The 21,764-nt window shown below is 42.5% G+C and overlaps 1 protein-coding gene across 3 annotated transcripts in view; it reads left to right on the plus strand.

Moving 5' to 3' along the window:
• The window catches only part of grin2db (glutamate receptor, ionotropic, N-methyl D-aspartate 2D, b), a 79,885-nt gene extending 69,907 nt beyond the window's left edge, over window positions 1–9,978 (plus strand). For all 3 annotated transcript variants that reach the window (XM_086077877.1, XM_086077875.1, XM_086077876.1), the window contains one exon: window positions 157–9,978. In XM_086077877.1, coding sequence (XP_085934003.1) covers window positions 157–3,351 — 3,195 coding nt within the window. In that variant the 3' untranslated portion in view covers window positions 3,352–9,978. The remainder of the gene's footprint in view (window positions 1–156) is intronic.
• Window positions 9,979–21,764: the final 11,786 nt, after the last annotated feature.

Genomic DNA, 21,764 nt, shown 5'->3' on the forward strand with positions numbered 1-21,764 from the left:
GGTAACGGTTGCTTATCTAATAGTGATCTAGCTGTCTTCTGAAGCCTTTTTTTTTTAGTATGCCTATCACTCTCATATGGTAATATGTTTTTTCATGCTACGGATTGAACTCGGATTTTGTGACTGTATCTCATATTTGTATTCTCTTTTCCTCAGGGCATGTATAGCTGCTGTAGCTTTGAAGATGAAACAGCACCAGGGGGTTCTAAATCATTGACTCATCACCATACAGCAATGGTTGCCGTCCCATCCCAACCACACGTTATCTCAACGTCAATGACCAGCCCAGCCATTGCTATAGCGCTACAGCAGCAACCACCACAGCAACAACCGCAGTCGGTCTACAAGACGCCTCTACCCGGCTCTCCTCCCACCGTGGTGCATTCAGGAACAGCAGTGGGTCCTTCCAGCACCCCCATTGCTGGTGCACCCCTCCCATGCTCCACCTTCCTGCCGCGGCCAGATCGCAGACTGGCTGTGGTGGATCGCTGGAGACTGCCTAAATCTGCAACAGCCACCAACCCGAGGGCTGTAAGGGGGGGTATTCCTGACATGGGACCTTTCGCTCAAAAAGTCCCACCAAACTGGGCTTCATCTGCTGGAGGAGGTGGGGGACTTGATGGTTATAAGAGATACTATGGTCCCATTGACCCTGAGGGACTGGGGCCCTGCATGGAGCAGCAGGCAGGGTCCCAGACCCCCAAGACTATGCCAAGGGGCCACCCCCAGCCCCCTCCAGCCAGTGTGGCCTTCTACTCAGAGAAGGGCATGGACCATGGGGTAGGGAAGAGGGTGGTGGGTGGTGGCAGCGGAGGTCAGGGGAAAGTGGCTGTTAAACCTCTTGGAACTCCGAGACTGCCTCCCAAGAGTCAAGCCCCTCTGCCTCCTACACCCCCACTGCCACACCCCTCTCCCCCTCCGCCCTCGTCCTTTTGGAGAAGGAGAAGGCCCAAGAAGCCCAAAGAACCTGGAGGGCCGCTTTATGAGAACATTCTGCCCCTGGGGCGGAGGGTAGAGGCACGAGATGGAGTGAGGGAGGGTGGAGGAAGGAGGGCACGCCCCCTTTCTCCCCCACTCTCACTTCCAGTGCCAGTACCACTCAGCCCCTCCTACACCCCTCCCTCACCATCAGCATCCTTGCACTATACGTCGTCCTCATCTTCTTCGTCGACCACGTCTTCAACATCCACGTCGTCGTCGGCCTCTTCTTCTCGCTCCACCTCCCCTACATACTCTTATAGCTCCTCAAGGAGCACACGGGACAGGGCCGGAGGACTTGATGAAGAGGATGATGACGATGATGAGGAGCTGACAGAAGAGTCGAGCCTTCTCCTTGGGAGGGGGCGAGAGAGGGAACGCTCAACCATTCGGCCTCGCTCCTTGAGCCACGGGCGCTTGCCCCCACCTATACCCCCCAGGAAACCACGCACATCCTGGGGTGACAGACAACGTGAAAGAGAGAGGGGGGGCAGCCAACTGTCTCAACTTCAAGACTGGTGGGCAAGCTGGAGTGAGAGAGAAAAGAGTGGAGCTGGGGGAGATGCTGAGAGACAAAAACGTGAGAAGAAGAGAAGGAAAGAGAAGGAGAAGAAGAAAAAGAAAAAGATCAAAAAGAGAAAGAAAAGGGAAGAAAGGGAAAGAGAACGTGAGAGAGAAAGGAAACGACGGAAAGTGAAAAAGAAGAAGAAAAAGGCACTCAAGAAAAGGAAGAAATCTACCGGGGGGAAAAGATCAGAGCCAGAAGACGGCGATATAGAGCCAGAGAGGGAAGCAGAGGTGGAAGGAGAGAGGGAAGCGGGAATACAGGACTACTCTTCTTTTTCTGCCCAGTATCGGAATACATTTGGAGAGAAGCGGCGGGATTCGTGGGAAGGAGAGCGGGAGAGAGTGGGACGAGATGGAGGAGAGGAGGGCAGTGACAGGGAAGGAGAGGACAGTGGGAGAAGTAGAGAAAGGCATTCCAAATCATCGCATACTCATTCCAGACACCGCACCCCCAGCAAGCGCTACCCCAACCTGAACAAACTCCCTGCATCAGTCAAATTTTGGGTGAATGGAAGAGGGGATGACTCAAACACTCCCCCCACATCCTTGCACCCCTTCCTCCCATCCAGCAAGCGACGGAGAAGTGGAGGAATAGATAGGGATGATAGTGGTAGGGGAGGAGAGAGGCGTCCTTTGTTGATGCCTTATGAAAAAGAGAAAGCACAGACCAGAGAGGGGCTTTCTTTACATGAGTGGGACTCCGATGATAATGATGATGATGATGATGACGACGACGATGAGGAAGAGGAGGATAGGGAAAGAATTAGGCGGCGGGCGGGCGAGAGACGAAGGAGGGCAGGCCGGGGAGCAGTGTCTGAAACAGAGAGAGATAGGATAGAAAGAAGGGCAGAAGACAGTTACTCAGATGAAGGCTCATCAGGGGAGTTTGGACGTTTTGAAAGGTACTGGGAGGGAGGTGCGGGCAACAGCTCTGGGATAGGGGGGATAGGCGGTGGAGGGTGGTTTTTTGGCACGTACCCCTCCAGAGAGAGAGGAGGCAGTATTAACAGTCGGGATGATTCGTTGCTTGGAACTAGAGCAGAGGGATGGATTGGTACTGATTTTTGGAGTTCAGGGGCAGGTGTAGGTTGGGAATCAGGAGGAGGGAGTGGTGGACTGGGATCACAGTGGCCACCGCCCCCCTCAGCGTTCCCTCCGCCAAGGAGATACTGGTCTATGGACAAGATCCCTTTTAAGGGAGAGAAAAAATGGAAGTCCGGAGGTAGGAAAAGTAAGAGGCAAGCTAGGGACAGAGGGGAGGAAGCTCGACGAGCCACCATGTGTTCTTGTAGCCTTTACCCGCATCCCCATCCCTACCCACATCCTCACAGCCGATCACACGCCTCCCATCATAAAAGGCGACCCACCTCACTATCGCATAGCCAGGAAGAGCTTCTCCCCCACTGCCACAGTTTCAGCGGGGGCTCTCGGCCCAAACCTCTTCCTCCCAAATCAGACCCAAGTCAGGCCAAATCAGGCAGCCAATCTAACCTCAGCACACAGCCCACCGACCTAGCACCTCAACCTCCACCGTCACCACCTCAGCAGCCATCTCTTTCTCCCACTACCCTCCCAATGCCTATCCCGCCTCCACCCTCCTCATCTTCGGTCTCACCTCCAGCAGGAGTAGGGATGGCTGGCCCGAGCCAGATTCAGGCTTCGGCCAGTGCCAAACTCCAGTACCAGAGACTCCGTTCTGTGCCACAGCCACGAAGGTTCTACTCACCTCACCTGCCACTTAAAGCCAAAAGTCTGTGCTCGCGTCGAGGGTCAGCTCACTTCTCTAGTCTGGAGAGTGAGGTATGACAGGGGGAGAGGAGAGAGGGAGACGTAGCAGCGAGCCCCTCTGTTGTAGAGCACCATGGTGCCGTGGTAGCTGGATCCAGAGACATGGCCGCCTTGGTAACCATCGGTCATCAGTTGGCGGCCATCACAGCGGGAACTGCCGTGGACTGTGGTCCCGATGCTCACACCGCCGCCACCCGCTCCCTTGTACGCGTTCTAGTAAGGGCAACGGTGAGACGCCACACCAGGTTAAGCTACTCCCCCTTGGATGGTTCCCATGACCACGAGAGCGAAGTCGAGGCCGCATCACCGGGGACAACAGCTCCAGAAGTCCTCCTTCGCTCAGAGTTGAGCTTTGTGATGTCATCCTCGGTTCTCCTGCCCTCTCCGGGTCACAGCTATGGATAAGTTGAAGTCTCCAACCCGTGAGTAATGATGTCATATTTGTACACACGAGCACACACACTCGCAAAATGTGTCGTATGCTCAAAACGTCTCCCTCCCTCTGGCTTTGAGAACAATTTGGTGGTTTCAAAGGGACATGCGCTCCTTTATGGCGTTTTTCAACAAGAAAAGTGGACTGCTTCTCAAAGGTGACAAAATGGGCCCCTCTTCTTTGCTTTTGTAAATCGATTGATATGAAAAGCAATTCAGTCACCTCTCATGCACTCTGTCAGCCTGATCACCTTTCACTGAGCAGTGAGGACAATGCTACTGATGTACTCTTTGACCTTGCAACACCATCAGACCCATCTAGCTCTACCCCTATCACCACCTACTCTATGTGATGTCATGTTTTATTAGAAACTAGTTGGACTGTACAGGATCCATGCCTCCGTGTCGGAGTTTTTGGTCCAACCAGAACTGGAAAACTGAGAGTATTTGAACAAAAAATATTTATAAGGGAAAGAAGAACAAAAAAAGACATGTAGCATCTTCTTTATTTTCTTTCTACTCTTTTTTTTCTTTAACCTGTCTTTTATCTCCAGTCTTATTTTATGTTATGAATGTATTTCTCTCACTTGGTTAGTGTTTTGAGCAAGAGGAGGCTGGATGTGGCTCGTGTTGGAAGTGGGAATGATTCCATTGTTGTGCCAAATATCCCCACTAAAGCTTTTAAGTGAGATTAGTTTTCACATCATTTTTTCCCACGGTGAAAATGCTACGTTATTTATTTCACAACACACCATCCTATAATCGGATCAAGGGGATGATTGGTGCAGTATTTGTAATTGGCACTAGATGGCTGCATAATATTCAAGTAAGCTTTGGAGACAATTGTGGAATTATGGTGTGTTTAATATCTGAATTTACATAATAGACAGCTGGAGGTGCGCCGCTGCTTATTGTTTTTACAAAGGTGGCCATTGGCAAGATGAAGAACTGGAAAGTGCAATGCATTAAAAAAAAGAAGCTCTCCTTAGATATTATGACATCAACACTGTTATCCAGCCAGATTTTAGAGATGGAATACATTAAGCACAATTATTCAGTGTATTTTTCGGGCATATGTGCAACAGTTGTAACTGCACAATCCACAGGTCATGTTATTTGCTGAAGTAATTTATTATCACTGAGGATCCAAATATAACATACCCATTTTGTTGAATAATTATCTTCGATTTCAGCTTCCGTTTGGGAAATAAGGCTGAAAGATATACTGTGAACGGTTTGAGGCACACATTCAGTGGCTGACACGTCACCGGATACAGTCAATCATAACTGTAGTTATGTAAGACTGTATGACTGAGCAATATTCCCACCTTCAATGTGACAGGGATGCCGCAGCTGAAACATTTCAAATGGAATATTTTTATCAGCTGGGCTCAGACATTCTGCATCTGTCATTTACTTTCCAGTGGGTCTACTCCAGTGGTTCTTAACCTGGGTTCGATAAGTCAGTCTCAGGGGTTCAGCGGAGGTCAAGACACACACTCGACTTAAATGATTCGTGAAGATACGCCCGGCTTGGCCATCATTGGCTGTAGGTGTTCACACTGCATTGCTTGACCTATGTGTGCTGCAGGGAATTTGGTGCACTCAGTAGTCTTGTGGCAGTTGTGATGGTACATCATGTGATTTCTTTATTATTGTAATCCCTTCATGCTAACTATTCAACCCCCCCCCCCCCATCCCCCCAAAAAATGGACAAATGTGTGCAATATGAATTGTCATGCATAATGGAACGCATGGTGTTCCACGGGGTTCAACTCTGGGGCCTTTGCTGTTTTCATTGTATTTGCTGACCCTGGCTTCCATCTGAGGAAAACAGCGGTGGTTATTTTAAAGTCCACAAAATATGGAGTTGAGTGATGGGAGTCAGCATCCTAACCATGCCAAGTTGAGCAATTCTAGTCCAGCAAAACTAGAGGAACGCTTCCTTCCTTAACACAATACTTTCTGAATTCAAGGAAAAGAGAGCCCGATTCGATGAAAAGGCTACTCTGCCTGTTCATTTCGTTCACCAGTAAACCCTATACCTACCGGTTTGTCTTGAAAAAACGAAATCATATTATTTGTCAATAGAGAAGGGTTCGGTGAATGCGAATAGGAAACTGGTAGGGTTCAGTACCTCCAACAAGGCCAAGAACCACTGGTCTCGTCCAATTTGGTTGGGTGTGATTTTTAACTACACGGAGGCAGCGGCGCGAGGCTGCGACTGAGCAGTACACCTCGGGAATGCTTTTGTGTAGCACTGTTTCTTTGTGAGCCGCTCCAGAAGCCATCCACTGTGTAAACGGCGCCAGTGTTGCCAGCATTGCAGTTGACAGATTCCATTTTCATCAGGCCAAGGTGTTTGCCCAATCTCTCACACTAAGACCAGCCACAGCCCAGCTCTTCTTCTACTGTAGTTGAATGTAGCTTTGTCACGATGTAGCAAAAGTACATCTACTTTTAGACTTTGTAGCTTTTTGGATGCTGTTGATAATGGCCCGGGGGGTTGACTTGCTGTATGAGGGACTGTGCGTTATATTTGTGCATGTTGTCACAGATCGAAGGCTTAGTCGACCTTCTCAATTCCCCCTCCTTGAACTCCATTGCCTTTCACTTAAGGCAAACTATCTTTTATCTGCACATGGATTTCTTTTTTTTTTACTTTCCTCGTCTGTGTGGGGCAATTTCAAGAAAAACTAAATATCAATCATAACAGAGATCTCCTTTTGCCATTCCCGCCCTTTAAAGAGGCCCCGTGAATTAGTGCATGTTGAACTGAATTGAATCTGAAAGATTTGTGGTGGGAGAGTTGTGTTGTTCGATTAGGAGCAAAGGAAGCCGCCTTTTTGATATGGTACTGAGCCTGCTTTCTGCTTCATCCCAACACTGAGAACCACTGCACCACTTTGGCTGTGTATCCGGCAGTCATATTCAAACAACAACAACAACAGGGCTTAAACCTGCTATGACATTGAGCGGTATTGATTTCAAACGAGGCGCTAATTCTTAAGTCTGTGACTGCATGAACAGAAGTGTCTCTGAAAATATTTTTGCTCCTTTTTTATAATTTTTCTTTTATGCTGAAGGGGATAAAATGAATATATTAAAATATACTATGTTTTTGAGAATGTACCATGTTATACTGTGATCGAACTGCGATATTTTACTGTATTCAGATCATTTGAATTCTATCATTTATCAAGGAATATATATGTACAAATAAATATACATATATATATATATATATATATATATATATATATATATATATATATATATATATATATATATATATATATATATATATATATATATATATAAATATACATACACAGGTATATATATTAGTTAAGTTTGGTATATTTGGAGGAAGTGTTAGATGAAATAGTTTTAAATGTTTTAGCTTTGTTGCAAAACTAGAACCTGAAATCATTTTTGAATTTTGATTCCTCCTATATGACTGTGAAGACATTAGTGCCTGTGACAAAAAAGACAAGTAAAAGTCTAAACTCGCTTTTCATCTGTATCTACCACAGCTATTGGTCTGTCACTCCTCTCGTACTACCTAGAATTACTTTCTGACACTCGATGCTCCCCCTCCCCCACATCACTATGTTCTTTGGCACAGTCTGCGGTCTCTTTTGCTATCCTGTTTTATTAGCAAGCCATGGACATTCTCCACTCGTTTGGGTTCCGGCAGAAAGCTAGCGCATCTCGATTTTCGTTACTCAGACAGACATCAGCCGACGCGAGCAACTTGCCTTTCCTGGTCATCGCTCCATCTCTCACTTAGCAAAAACAGAGACCAGTAGATACTGTGTTCTTGCTCCTTTTGACTGATTGTTGATGATGATCTGTTCATTGCTATTATGGAATAACCTTGTTACTATTAATGATGTGACTGAAGTGTGTATCCGACGACCACGCCACTGTAGCAAGTCTGGGCTGTAACCACACCACCAGCGAGCGAACGAGGCCACAGTTGCTATGGTGTTGCCATGGCATATTCATGGCGTTGCCATGGTGTCCTCTGCACCGCCACCACCTGGTGCCTGCTGGGTAATATAGCATAAAGTCCTTTACTTCCCCCCAAAGCGCTGATCAAAGATCCGCCGTGCTCTGCTCGGCTCAGTCCTGGACGGCAGGCGAAAGAAAAGAAAAATCTCACAAGCTCTCGCTAGAACGGCTCTGCTGATCTGATCTGGACTGGACCGGTGGCGATGATAAATGTTTCTATCATTCTCATCTTCTAATCCTTGCATCTTTGGTGTGTTTCATGTCATTGATATACGCTGCAAAAACTGACATCTTAAGTAAGATTAGATAATGTCTTGAATTTAACCTCAATTTGCTTATTTTGCTCTGACAAGTTCTTTTGACTTAAAATACGATTGTCAGACAAGATCATTCTGCTTATATTTAACATACTTATTGCATATCTTATTTGATCGAACAGTCTTGGCATTGAGTGTTAACAGCCGGTTTTAAGTACTTTGAGGCTTAAAACAAACATTTTCCACATTTTAAGATGACTAACCAACTTCAAAGGCCCTGAACAGAGGTTTCATAAGGTGAATTTTCTTATTTTAAGACTTTGCATAATCTAGTAATAGTGTGAAATTAATCAGACAAAAGGGCAATGTAGCTCTTTATTGTAAGCATTTTAATTGTGGTTGATATGGGCCGAGTATTATTTTTCTTATTTTTTAAAAATCTTACAGGTAAATTTAACAAAAAAAAATTTGTTCTGTTGGCACATAATTTTGCTTATTTGGAGTAATAATTTTCTTATTTTACTACATTTTTTCTTAAATGTTCTATTTTCTTTTTTGTAGTGTGTTACCTCCCTGCTTGACATCAGGCTAAGTTTGCCATACGTACTTTAAGAAAAAAGTGCTATAGATTATAGCTTGACAAAAGTCAATATGACTTGTTTTTAGTCTAAAAAATACTATTTTCAAGACCACTATGTTTGAAATGGGCCTAGTATTATTTTCTTATTTTTCCAAATATTACAGATAATTTTGCTTATTTGGAGTAATAATTTTCTTATTTTACGCTTTTTTTGTTTTTCCTTTTCTAATGTCCTTTTTGCAGTGGTCAGCATGCGTGTCGAACATAGCATGTCGAGAGCTTTCATGCCATTAAGGCATATTGCATGTGCTCTTATGTAAAAGCCTCCTGCAGCACGCTTCCGTCGTATATTTCCCCTCTCGGTTGCTGTGTGAAATGCATACAAACGCTTTGGCCCAGCATGCATATTTAACACACAATGCAGACCGCACTCAGCCAATGATCCTCATCGCCGACCTCGAGTGGTCTGATCACGCCGCACACGCGGCGTTCATAATTTAGGAGGCAATAAAACAGCATCGCAGTCAGCCGAGACAATGTCTTTGCGTATTTGCTTTGGAGATTTTCGTCTCCTGAGGATGAACGACATCTGTTCTGCTTGTTTCGTGCTGTCTGTCGCTTGCGTTTGCAGTCTGTTCGGCTTCGCACTGTCCTGCCTGTCACCATCAGTCACTTTCTGTTTAGGCACGTCCTTTTCAATTTGGATTCCTTTACTGACTCGCTCCTCTTTTGATTTAGCCCGTCGTCCTAATTTGCCGTGATTGATCCGATTTACCGTCGTTTGCGCGGTCCAGTCCAGCCTAGCACATTAGGCTTGTCAACTGCCCGACTCTGAAAGCGATCCCTGGCGCAGCCACACCACCTCGTCCACTATCTTTTGGCCCGTGACCTGGGAAGCGATACGAGTGGTGCTCCGGAATTCAAACAGGGTCCTCATTGGCTGAATTGGCCGTGAATTATATCAAGGAAATAATAGGAGTGCCACTGGTAATACTCAGCAGGTCGAGGGTGTTACATCTTTCGCCATTCTGAGTTTCTCTTTCCCACTACATTTACCCACAGAAACCAGCGTGTGTGTGTGTGTGTGTGTGTGTGCGTGTGTGAGTGTGTGTATGTGTTCACAGCAATGTACAAAGTTCTGCTCTAGTAACCTCTCTAACACTAAAGGCCTACTTACGGGTTGCTAAGACAGGTTTCTAGTAGAGTGATGATGTTGCTCCTAGCCCAGACTGGTCTGGTCTGTGCCCTAATTCAAATGTGTTAGTTTATTTGACATTGTCTTTCCGGGGTGGGGCTGGAGGGTCAGTGCTGCACTTACTTCTTGAGAATTGCTTCATAAAATATGATTCTCTTTAATTATTTCCTGTGGTGCTGTGTTTCCTTCCATTCGTGTGGCAAGAATGCACTTGGAAGTGGTGGAGGAGTTTGCGTTTTGTGTTCACTTGAGTGTGTAGCTTTTCTATGTCCTGGTTAGGACTATTCGAATATTTTTGTTATTCGGATGTCCTATTGAAAATTCTATCGATAATAAGAAATATTTCTATTTTATTTTGTTAAAGGGATGCTTGACTCATTGAGTAATTTTCAGCAGTAAAAAGTTAATATTCCGTCCATAATTAATTTGATAACTTCATTATTTTTCATTTACAATTAATAACTTTAAAAACTAATATTACTACTTGCTGTCGACTGAAGATGACATCAGCTGTGCTGAGGAAGTAGGTAACGACCAATCATGGCGAACCTGTTTTCTGGGTTTGGTCAGCAAACTGAGCAATGATTGGTCATTACCTACTTCCTCAGTCAGCACAGGTGATGTCATCTTCAGTCGACAGCAAATGGAAAAAATAGTTTTAAACGTATTAATTGTATGTAAAAAATAATGAAATTATCACATTAATTATGGACAAAATACTTTTTACTTTTTTTTACTGCTTAAAATGGCTCAATGAGTCAAGTATCCCTTTAAAGAACAATTATGAAACCAGAATAGAAAATATGAACAACCAACTGGTTTTCATTTTTAGATTTTTGTTTTTTTCTTTCTTAGATTTATTTTCTTCCCTGGAAACAGTAAGTGATGTCAGAAGCACAGTAGCCATTTTGCCGGCTAAAACAGCACATTTGAGTAAGCCTGGTTTGTTTATGATTAAAACAAAACAAAAAACAAAACGAGACCATTCAGGCTGTCAGTAAAAGTAATAAGTATAAAAAAAAAAAAAAAAGTAGTCCGACAGCTCTTGCCAGACTAGCTTAGCTAGCGCTAGCTAGCGCTGTCAGCAGGTATGTCAATGCCAGAAAAACTGAAGGTTTTTTATTTATTTGTTAGCTTTATTTTCTTCTCTAGAAACAGTAAGTGATGTCAGAAGCACAGTAGTCATTTTGCCGGCTAAAACAGCACATTTGAGTAAGCCTGGTTTGTTTATAATAAAAGGGGGGGGGGGGAAACGAGATCAGATGATTGATGATTGAACATGATTTGTTGGTACAGTATGTTTATGACAGCAATATAGACAGGCCCCAACTATAGTCGGAAGACGAGTTAAGACAGCCACTGCGCAGCAAAGAATAACTTCAAAATTAAAGCATACCAATACAGACATTGATTTCCATGAATTCTATGATAAGCTAAGGTTTATTTTAAAGTTGGCCTCCTCACTGCGTGTTGCTCTCATGCATTAGCGTAAACATGTGGCTGGCTGAACTGTCTTCCCGACGATGCACACCAAATAAACTGGTACTTGAGGCAGAAATAATTCCTCCAGCATTTTTTTTTTTTTTTACTCAAGGTACTCAAGGACTCATTTCACAGTACACCTAGTTCTGGAGTGTCCAAGTACCTGACATTTCACTCACCTGTTAGGTTCCAGTATTTTCACTAAGAGCAAATTTTGTATCCCACAGGCACAATCATAGCAATCAATAGCAAACAGCAGGCTGATGGCCTCTTATGTCCTGTCTGTCTTGCTTTTGATTTGATGCAATCCGACCATAAACACTTCTTCACTCTTGCCTCAAAGTCCTCAGCCAACATCGCCTCTGTGATCAACAAACGCTCGAGATTTTGCCTATTCAACTTCCTAAACCGAGACAGCCAAATGTGAAACGACACCTAAAAAGCACCTGACACATGATATAGACACTTGACTGGCGAGGCTATTGTGCATTGCTCTACCCACCGCCCCCAATCTCGCGCTTCTGTGATCTGCTAATTACACATGTTTTGTCACTATGATGGGCTAATGGCTAATTGCATTGTGATGGCGCTGTGTACACCCACTAATGACTTCGCGCTCTAATAAGATTGAGTTACAGACATTAAGATCACAATGTCCCCAAACATTGATAGGAGGTCAGTGCTAGGTTTTTGCTCTCTGATGGTTAATATCAAACGGGTTTGAATTTAAAGTCCTTGTAAAGTGAAAATAAATGTCACTCAGCTAGCAACTGTCAATCATCACTACGACCTGGGAAAATGGATGCTACTTCGTCGAATACTTTTTACACGTACATATAATTAAAGGTTTGCGATGGCGGAAATACATCAACTTAAAGTCTTAATTCATGCGCTCCCAGCCATTTTTACTGAAGCAACCCCCTTCGCTCCCGGCTGTTTTACTGGATTTTTACTGATTTTGCAAGGCTTGCAGATTATTGTGTTCTATTGCTATAAAAACATGGAACCTACCAAAAGAAAGATTTATCTCTTCTTTCAACAGGAAAAAAACCCTGTATTTGTTTCTGTTTCCATTTTGCAGCAATCAGCATTAGAATATAGCTAAGTCTAATCATTATTCACAAACCTGTTGAAAACACTGGGAAAAAGAGCTTGTTGCAACATGGCCCTGGCTGATCTCTTATACTCTGCTGCCACCTGCTGGCCGTTTTTTGTAATAAGTACCATTGCTTTTATTAAAGCTTCATCAAAGCCTTCTGTATGCTCTTGCATTAAAAAAAACTAAATCACGTATGAATACGTTTTTGGGGGTGAAAGACAAAGTATTTTACATGTTAACATGTTTTGGGGTTTGAATGAGTTCAGTGGCTGGAATATATCCCACTGGTCAACAGGCCACAATAACGAGGCGCTCTAAAGCCATCACACCAGCGTGATGTCCCAATACGTACTTGAGAAAAATTTTAAACCTCGCTATTTCACCTTCTCTCTATTATGTGTGTGCACTCATGGCTGACAACGAGGCGCTCTAAAGCGGCTAAGCAGTTTGCGGATGTAAGAATTTGCCATTCGCTGTTGATAAATATCCGCCATCTGTTGTGCTTTTTGTCCATCTACCCTAGATCGATGCCTCTTCGAATGGTTTGTTGCCCCTTAATAAACAATCGGAGATTGGTATCGGTGTCTGGGCCCCCTCGGCACCCCCACTTTGCATGCCGCTGCCTATTCATCATCTCAGTTTTTTTTTTATCTTAAAGCTCGTTCTTTTTTTATGAATTGCTAAAGTAATTTACTTTAAAAACACACACGCTCACATATAAATTAATTTGGCAATCAAGTAGCAGTTCAGGTGAACGTGTACAAAATTGACTTCTTGAGGGGATTGAAAATTATTCGTCAGTCATGCACACATACAATACATCGGGGGTGGGGGGAACGAGGGCTGTTGTTGCTTTCATCATGTTTGCCGTGCCGCTGGGTTCGACAACTCATCGGCTTGATCTCTGAGGTCGGCGGGAGGGGGGGGGGAACACCCAAGCGTCCTTTCATCTGCTGTTTTTTTTCCCCCTCCCGTCGCATAGACGATCTCTCGCTTCCTCTGTTTCCACACAAGCCCCACATGGCCACAAACACGGGCAAATGAGCTAAATGACACACCACACTGTTTGGTATGCCGTGTTTGTGTTCTAGCGAGTGACAATAAAAGGTAAGTTGGGTGAAAACTGTGTGCGTCTTGTGCGGGCAATAAATAGTCGAATATGAATTACTTACTGCATATGTACATTTGTAATTGTAATGAAGGTGCAGAAAATGCAAATGTGTGTAAATAAATGACCTTTACTTACTGTTACTTACTTACAGTTAGCCCCCCCCCCCCCCGCCCCCAATAAATTTTTTCTTGAGAATAACATGTTTTATGCAGCCCCACTAGTCTAAATATGGTATTCTGGTTATTATTGTGTTAGTGGAATATGCAGCAAAACCCAGCAGTTTTTATTAATATCAGAAGGCGGCCATTTTGCTACTTGCTCCACGCGAAAATGACATCACAGTTGCTCAGGTCTCAGGTAACAACTAATCACACCTCAGCTTCAGAAAACAGGCGAGCTGTGATTGGTCGTTGCCTGAGCCCTGAGCAACTGTGATGTCATCTTCAGTCGACAGCAAGTGCCAAAATGGCCGCCCCCCTGAGATGGATAAAAAGTTTAAACGGCTGCATTTTGCTTCCTGACTCATATGCCACAAATGTAATATTAATCAGAATGTCAGATATAACAAATTATTGTCCAGAAATGTTTAGGATCCGAAGCACTTCCATGCTCATGTAATTGTTTTTTAAAACGCATCGAAAATTAATGCAAAGTGAAAAGTCGATGGACATATGAACATTTGCTGTTGGCGGTATGTTTAACATCACATCAAGCCAAGGACACATTGATTATGCGCGCTACAAGTTTGCCTTCATGTGTGTTTAAAACGTAATGCCGAGTCATCTAAATCGCTATGTAAATCTCTTTCCACAGTCACACAGCCAGTGGGCCGGCCCGCCCCCCTCCTGCCCAACCAAGCAAGAGCTGGTAGGTGAAAATCTTTAAGTTTGAGGGACTCTCTTGAAGGTTAAGGTTAATGTGAGGGTTACAATTAGCAGTTGGTTAGCGCCGCTCTCCGGGAAATTAATGAAATTCAATGTAATGTGCTTTGAGTTGACAGGAAGTCGATTGTGCGCGCGCGTGTGCACGTAGCAGCTTAATGCCACCTGCCCCAAAGGGAATCCATCCTAGAGCACAGGAATGAAGATTAAGATATCCTCCGTCTTTACCTTGTTCTCCCGTCGCCTCATTAGCCAATCGTATGTCTTAGCCCGAACCTGCTGGCCTTCCGACGCCGACCGTTCCCTCGAGCGCATTTTGTCCACAACCTCCTCCGCCTCCCCGCAGCGCCCAGAGCGCTTCTGTCATGCACATCTGAGGATTTGACGTCCTATTAGCATTCTGGATGTAGAAGCTTTTCAGCTCACGCATTTTGTTTATGGGTTTGGGATAGGACCCAAATCTCATTAAACACGCTGAGGACATGATCTGCCAAAGACTAGTGTTAATTTATCTAAATATGATAAAGGATAAATCTGTTATGTAAATTGCTTTAGGTGTATTTTGCTGCCAAGGCTGCCTGCTAATGCTTCTTCTGCGGCTTAGATGAGATTCTTAGGTTCTTACTTGGTGCACTCAAAAGCACCTTTTAACTCATTCACTCCCAGCCATTTTCACTGAAGCAACCCCTTTCGCTCCCGGCTGTTTGACAGGATTTTGAGTTTGCAAGGCCCACAGAATTTTTTGTTCTATTGCTATAAAAACATGGACCCTACCAAAAGCTAGATTAGAGCCTCTTCTTTTATCAGGAAAAAAATAAATAAATTCTATCTGTTTCCGTTTTGTAGCAATTAGCATTAAAATACAGCATTATTCACAAATCTGAATAACATATACTCTGTTGCCACCTGCTGGCCGTTTTTGTAATAACTACCATTGCTTCAAGCGTTCTCTTTAGTTCAGAGGCTACATCAAAGCCTTCTGTATGCTCTTTCATAAATAATATGGTAATATTTAAAATAGAACATATTTATACGTTTTTGGGAGCAAGTTGTATGCAAAATTTATTGTTTTTGGGTGATAAGGAAGCAACATTATATAATTTTATCCCAAGGACTGTTTAGATGGCGGTGTTGCATCACCTTGCTTTTGAGATCAGCGCCACTTTTGAGTGGAAGATAATTATTAGGCGGTTAATCTCGTCTTGTCACATCGATTATGAGGGAGAGAAATGCCAAAATGTTTGAAGACCTACATTAATGGTTTAAACGGAGTATGCGTCGAGATGCAGTTTATGACGTGAACATTTCATTGAAAATATGGAAATAAATTATTTTGCCATTATGGCACCAAACCTCTACTTTTACCAAAAGGCAAGTTTTTTTGTGAAATTGAGGCTCTCTTCCTTTAAAAAGTTTAATTCACGAGTAGCAAGTACTGTAATCTATGTATTGACAGGATGCCCATCATTATAAACAGATAGTAAAAATAAATAAATAAACAAAACATAATAAAAAATTAAAAAATTCACCTTTTCATAATGTTACCATAAAAAAAAGAGTGCAATGAAAAGCAGATGTGTCGTATTTAGTAACTTTTACGTGAAAATATAAATTTGAAGCCCTTCATACGCGTTTTTGGCCTAGCAGTAGGCTACATGTTGTTTATATATATTTTTAAAAAAATCTTCACTGCATGTTTGAAATACAAAGTTCAATGAAAACGGCTCAGATATTTGAGTCCTTTCCTCCTCTCACCTTCTAGCAATGTGTAACGATATAAAACGCTAGTTCAAAATGTCATCAAAGCAGTGCATTTACATTTTACCTTGAAATTAGCATAAATAGTAGTGGCAAGTTTATCAGTCAGACTCGGTTCACTGGAATTATACTGTGCCTGTACTGTCAGACAACTTACTCAAAACATTCCGTGCATAATTCAAGGTTGCCTGCGCTTGGTTCATTTAAACAGAGTGATGTGTTCCTCTTCAGCGACGTCGTGTGCGGTCTCCAATACAAATTTGGAGAGGTGGGATCTGAGCATGGTTGTCTTTTTTTTGTTTTGTTTTGTTTTGGGTTTTTTTCTAGAGAAAACTGAAAATCTCAATGTGTTAAGAAGTCTTAACCATTAAGTGGAAATATGAAGCACTGACAGTATACATTACCCAGTTTACTGCCATCTAGTGGAAGATTAATTTTCAAACTTACTCTATGCCTTGCCTATGCTTGCCTTGTCGGACCCGGGTCGACGGCTCCACTCTTTGGTGGAGGTTCTCATGCATGTCAGATCCACCACACCAGCATCTACGGAAATTCAATCAGAATTTGCTTTTCCCACTGGTTGCTGAATGAGCGGAGGATGGTGTTTGTGGATCTGACTCTGCTTCATCTATCCTTCCTTCCTTTCTTTAGTTTTTCCTCTGGTCTCTTGAGGTCTCCCTAATCTGTTGGAATTGAGATGTTTCTGGGGTTGGTGAAAGATTCTGGTTTTATAACTGTGGGTGGTAGGTGGTGCCTGGTTGGTGCTGGATTTCATTTTGTTTCATCTTTCTTCCCTTTGATCTTTCCTCTGGTCTCCCGAACAATTTACGACTCTGGCAGGACTCCGGTTAAGGTGAAGGGTATGTTTTTTTTTAGCAGATTTGAGGTGAATTAAAGAGCACAAAAAAGAGAGAGAGAGCGATGATGATGACATGTTGACTCGGTCAGGCTGCCGAATGAATAATACTGAGCTCTCAAAAAAAGGGAAAAAAACTGTCACTCTATGTCGCTGGTATATCTAGATAAACAAAGATACTAGCTTTGTAGTCATAATTTAAGTGAAATCGGATAATTTCCCGAGACCCACTTGATGATCTCCCAAATTTGCGCTACAGCATCGTTTGGGAATCACTGACACAAATAATGCCGATGAGGGCTGCATGATTGTGAAGAAAATATTAATCACGATTATTTTGGTAATAATTGAAATCACGATTAGGACGATCATTTATTTTTTGGAACAAACAAGAAAATGTTTAAAAGGAAAAAATATTAATACAAATGAAATTCTTTGAAACACTTATAGTTATGTAAGTTCCTTTTAGGTGAAACTAAATTGAATAGTTAAGGTGCAAATTTATAATTTAATTTACAATTTATTTATTTATTATTTCAATGTATTAATTTATAAAAAAAAATTATTAATGTATAATTTAATGTATTACTTTTTTTATACATAAAAACTAAACAAATATTTTATGATTATACTGATTTTGCAATTGTGGAGTGTGATAATTGAAATTGTAATTGAATCTCGATGAATTGCGCAGCCCTTATATCCCTGATCCATCCCTTTTTGTCATCTTTCCAAATTCCACCCTCATGCAAGTCTAAAGCTCAGTTGAAATCAGATGTGTTGTTTTGCTTGAATGCAACCTTGAGATCATGTTAACTGCTTTCATTTAAAAATAATTGTGTCCTTGTCCTACAATGTCGCATGTTGTGATGGCAAGTCAGTCCTTTTAACACTATTTGTTGTAGGAGTTTGAAGAGCAACAATGGAATAATTATGCAGCGAGTGGTTGTTCACACTCAGTTAGTTGCTCGTGTTGACGATCGCCTGCCAAATGTCTCCTCTGACCGTCACGGAAGTTTGTTGCTCTTCTGCCAAAAAGCACAGCAGACCATTCAAGAAGCAAAGAGCATTCTTGGAGGCGACATGTTTGCCAGGCAGATATGATTACCTCGGGCGCCGCTTCTCCCTCCTTCCCACCAACAGGCAAGTCAATTTTGCTTCATTTCATTTCACTCAGGTAGAAGCTGCGTGGGGGGAGGGGGGCTTGTTAGGTGATAATGGATGCGTGTAATTGGTGAGGTGCTGATTGCTTCACCCTCCAAAAAAAAAGAATTCCATTTTCTGTTTCATGAATCTGTGTTCAGAAATAATTAGATAGCCATCTGTAGAAGAGAGACAGACAGAGACAGGGCTGCCTGTCTGCGTCATTGATTGCGGCGTCCACTGCTTGAAAAAGCTTTTAAATGGTAGCGTGTTGGTTATCTTTTATTTTTGTAGTCGTGTCTTGGATTTGCTGCATCCAATGATCCCCAACTTTTATAGAGCAAATGTAAGGCACATTTTACATGAGAAAATGTCATGTAAAACTTGATACTTGCGGGAAGCTACTGCATGGCTTATTGTATTGATTGAATAGCAACAGGTGGATGCACAGGTTAAAAAGGTTTAGTCTAATAAATGTATTTTGACACACCGCAGATAAGAGTGTTACCCTGCCAAATTTCAATGATTGAAAAATGAAGTATATAAAACGAGGCTTCAAAATTGTGAAAATGAAGCTGATGTGCTGAAACCATGCCCCGCTACGGCCTCGTCCGAAGTTTGTCACTAGGTGCAGTTTTAGCCGCGGCAAAATAAATCAGGAAAACTGAAATGGTAAAAATAAATACATTTTCAGTAATCATCTTTTTTATTTTTTATTACAATGTATTGAGAAAAAAAATCTCACTTTACACAAAAGTTTTTAATTCCACTGGCATAGATGGAATACTTTCTTTGTACTGAATAAATGACACATTTGGGCTAATTAAGTGAAATTGTATGATTTCCCATGGCACACTTCATGATCTCATACATCATCATACCAATATCAAAATGCATCTGTATGTATGTTTTACTGCTGATGTTTTATTTGTTAGGGCCTGCGATGGAACCCTGACGGAACGCTACAAAAAGGCACTGAAAACACAGACGTTTTTTTATCGCCGACTCGTCATTGAAGTCTTCTGAGGTGTGTGACTTCCGTTTTTGTCTTTGTTTTTTTATTAACATGGCCTCCAAACTTGCAGTTTGTGGCGTGAACTTTTCTGCGTATTGTATACTATTATCTTTAACAACAAATGTAGTTTGTAATCAGAAGAAGGCAAGGCAGCTTTATTTCTATAGCTCATATCATCGACAGGGCAACTCAATGTGCTTCACACAAAGCAAAGACAAAAAAAACCTGAAAGCATTTACAAACACAACCGATAACGACATTTAGAAAAGAAAAGCAGAAAAAAAGCTTACCAAAATTATTAAAAGTACATTGACAACACTTAAACACATTAACAGAAGGCTTTAAATGCATTTGAAAATAGAATAAAGAAATAAAAGTATGTTTCTGAAATGACAAAAAGATATTGTGAAATTGATTTCAAAATGTTTAAAAGAGCAAACGTATAGAGAAAAGCAAAGTTTTTAACCTCGATTTAAAAGCATTTCCACTGGCCTGATTTATCTTCTGTTTTGCTTTGAACTCTGGGATCCACTGATTGGCCTGAGTAAGACCAGGAGTCATGGAAAAATTGTGGTATGACCATTGTTCAAAAAAATCTTTGCAATACCTTTTAAAAGTGGGAAAAAAAGAAGCAAATTTGTTTCAGATTTTTCACCAAAATGAAAAGTAGAAATCCATTTAGAAAGAAAGTAGACACAATTTATTTGCCGTAGCAAGCTATAAGTGGCTTAATTTTTTTATTTTTTATTTTATTTATTTTTTATTTATTTTTTATTTATTTTTAAATTATAATAATAATAATAAAAAATAAATTAAAAAAAAAAAAAAAAGCTATAAGTGGCTTCAAAAGCTTAGTATTAGTTTGGTGGAAGGCAGCCGTAGTAGCACGCTCGAGGTCCGCCGTTCGGGGGGCGCACGCATTGACTTGCAAGCCGCGCTACGCTACTATGCAAGGACGCATTACTCCGTTATTTGTGACAGCAGACAGACACCATTCATCCCAGATAAGACAAATGAAAAGTCTACCCGGATACAAAATGAAGTCAGCGGCGGTTTGGTGATGCATTTTGGGGGGGGGGGGGGGGGGGGGGGATGGGGCAAAAGCAAAACTGCTATCAGGTCCAATCAGCTGCTGCTTCCGCATGATTGATGCTGAAATGACACATATCGTCGTCAGACAAGCACATGTTCAGTTCATGCTGACTGGCATACTGACGACAGCACATACAAACACGCGTTCGTGCACGCTGGCGCTTTCTTATCTCGCTTGCTGACACCATTTTGCTCTCCAACAATCTTGCTAATTATAATTGTTAATTAATTCTCTGCCAGCGTCCTCATCAGGAGACTAATAACCTACATTTCCATTAATTAGACCTTAAGACCTTCGCTCGCTCTCGCAGTCTCTCTGTCCCACTCCATTCCGGACCTTTGTCCCCGCATGCCCGCCTGAATCCCCGCCTTGAGCCCTGCCAGCTTCCCTGCCCTCATTCCCGCCCTGATCCCTGCCTTCAGCTTGTTCTTCCCTGGTTGAGCCACAGTCACACCCACTGTGTAATTGATTGTGACTAGGTGTCTATTGCCTACTCACCACGGCAAAACCAAAAACTATTATCCATTAGGGCGAGCTGATACCATATGGGGGTACCAGTGGTCCTCAAACTCATTTTGACATTTAGTATTTACTAGGGGTGTGCCAAAAAATCGATTCTCATAAGAATCACGATTCTCATTTAGTACGATTTAGAATCGATTTTAAATGTCCCAAAATTGATTTCATTTCAATTATTTTATACTGTCTTCCCTTTGGTTGTGTGTGCCTTTATTGGGAGCGCTGTTCATGTTGTACCCGATTTGGCCACTTAGGGGCAGTGTGGTTTCACGCGGTCTGATACATTGTTAAGTTGTAGCCACATTATAGAGTAGAAGGAAAAAGTCACGATCAAGTTATTCCAATAAAAGTTGTTTTTTGCAGCGTGGAGCCGTTCTTTTGAGTGATTAAAGCATTAGCGAGTCAAACTGGAGTAGATCATTACGATTCCTTGAACATCTATAAATTGAAGCAAAAATCATTGTCAATCAAATCATTTTGAATCAAAAATCGCTCTTAATCAAACAATCGATTCCGAATCGAATCGCGCACCCCCAAAATCGGAATCGAATCGTGAGACATTCAGAGATTCCCACCCCTAGTATTTACCTTTTCAGGTTAATGTATGTGGATTGAAATAAAACCCAAAACCGCCATTGTCATATGGAACTCCACTCCCCTAACAGGCTTGCTTTCAATGCACCAAAGCAAAACTTGAAGAAATTTGAACTGTGTGAGTGTTTTCTTTTTAATTAACTGCAGTATTGCTGCAGATGTTTAACAGCCTTCCTTATTTCACGGGCCTGTTGATCCTGCGCTCATCTGCTTGGAGCTCCACCAGCCGTCTTTTTGCCACGCTCGAGTTATTTCTGCGAGTCTCCAGCAGTCCATCTCGCTGCTCTTTTCTTTCCAATCTGGCTGCCTCACTCCCCCCCCTCCCCCCTCCCCCCTCTCCCCCCACCCCCACTTTGCCTTTCTTTTCCTTCCTCCGTCTGCCACTCCAAGAAGGAGTGA

The sequence above is a fragment of the Leptonotus elevatus genome, chromosome 6 (genome assembly GCF_054856555.1).
Source record: "Leptonotus elevatus isolate MCC_2025b chromosome 6, RoL_Lele_1.0, whole genome shotgun sequence".
NCBI classification, from domain to species: Eukaryota; Metazoa; Chordata; class Actinopteri; order Syngnathiformes; family Syngnathidae; genus Leptonotus; species Leptonotus elevatus.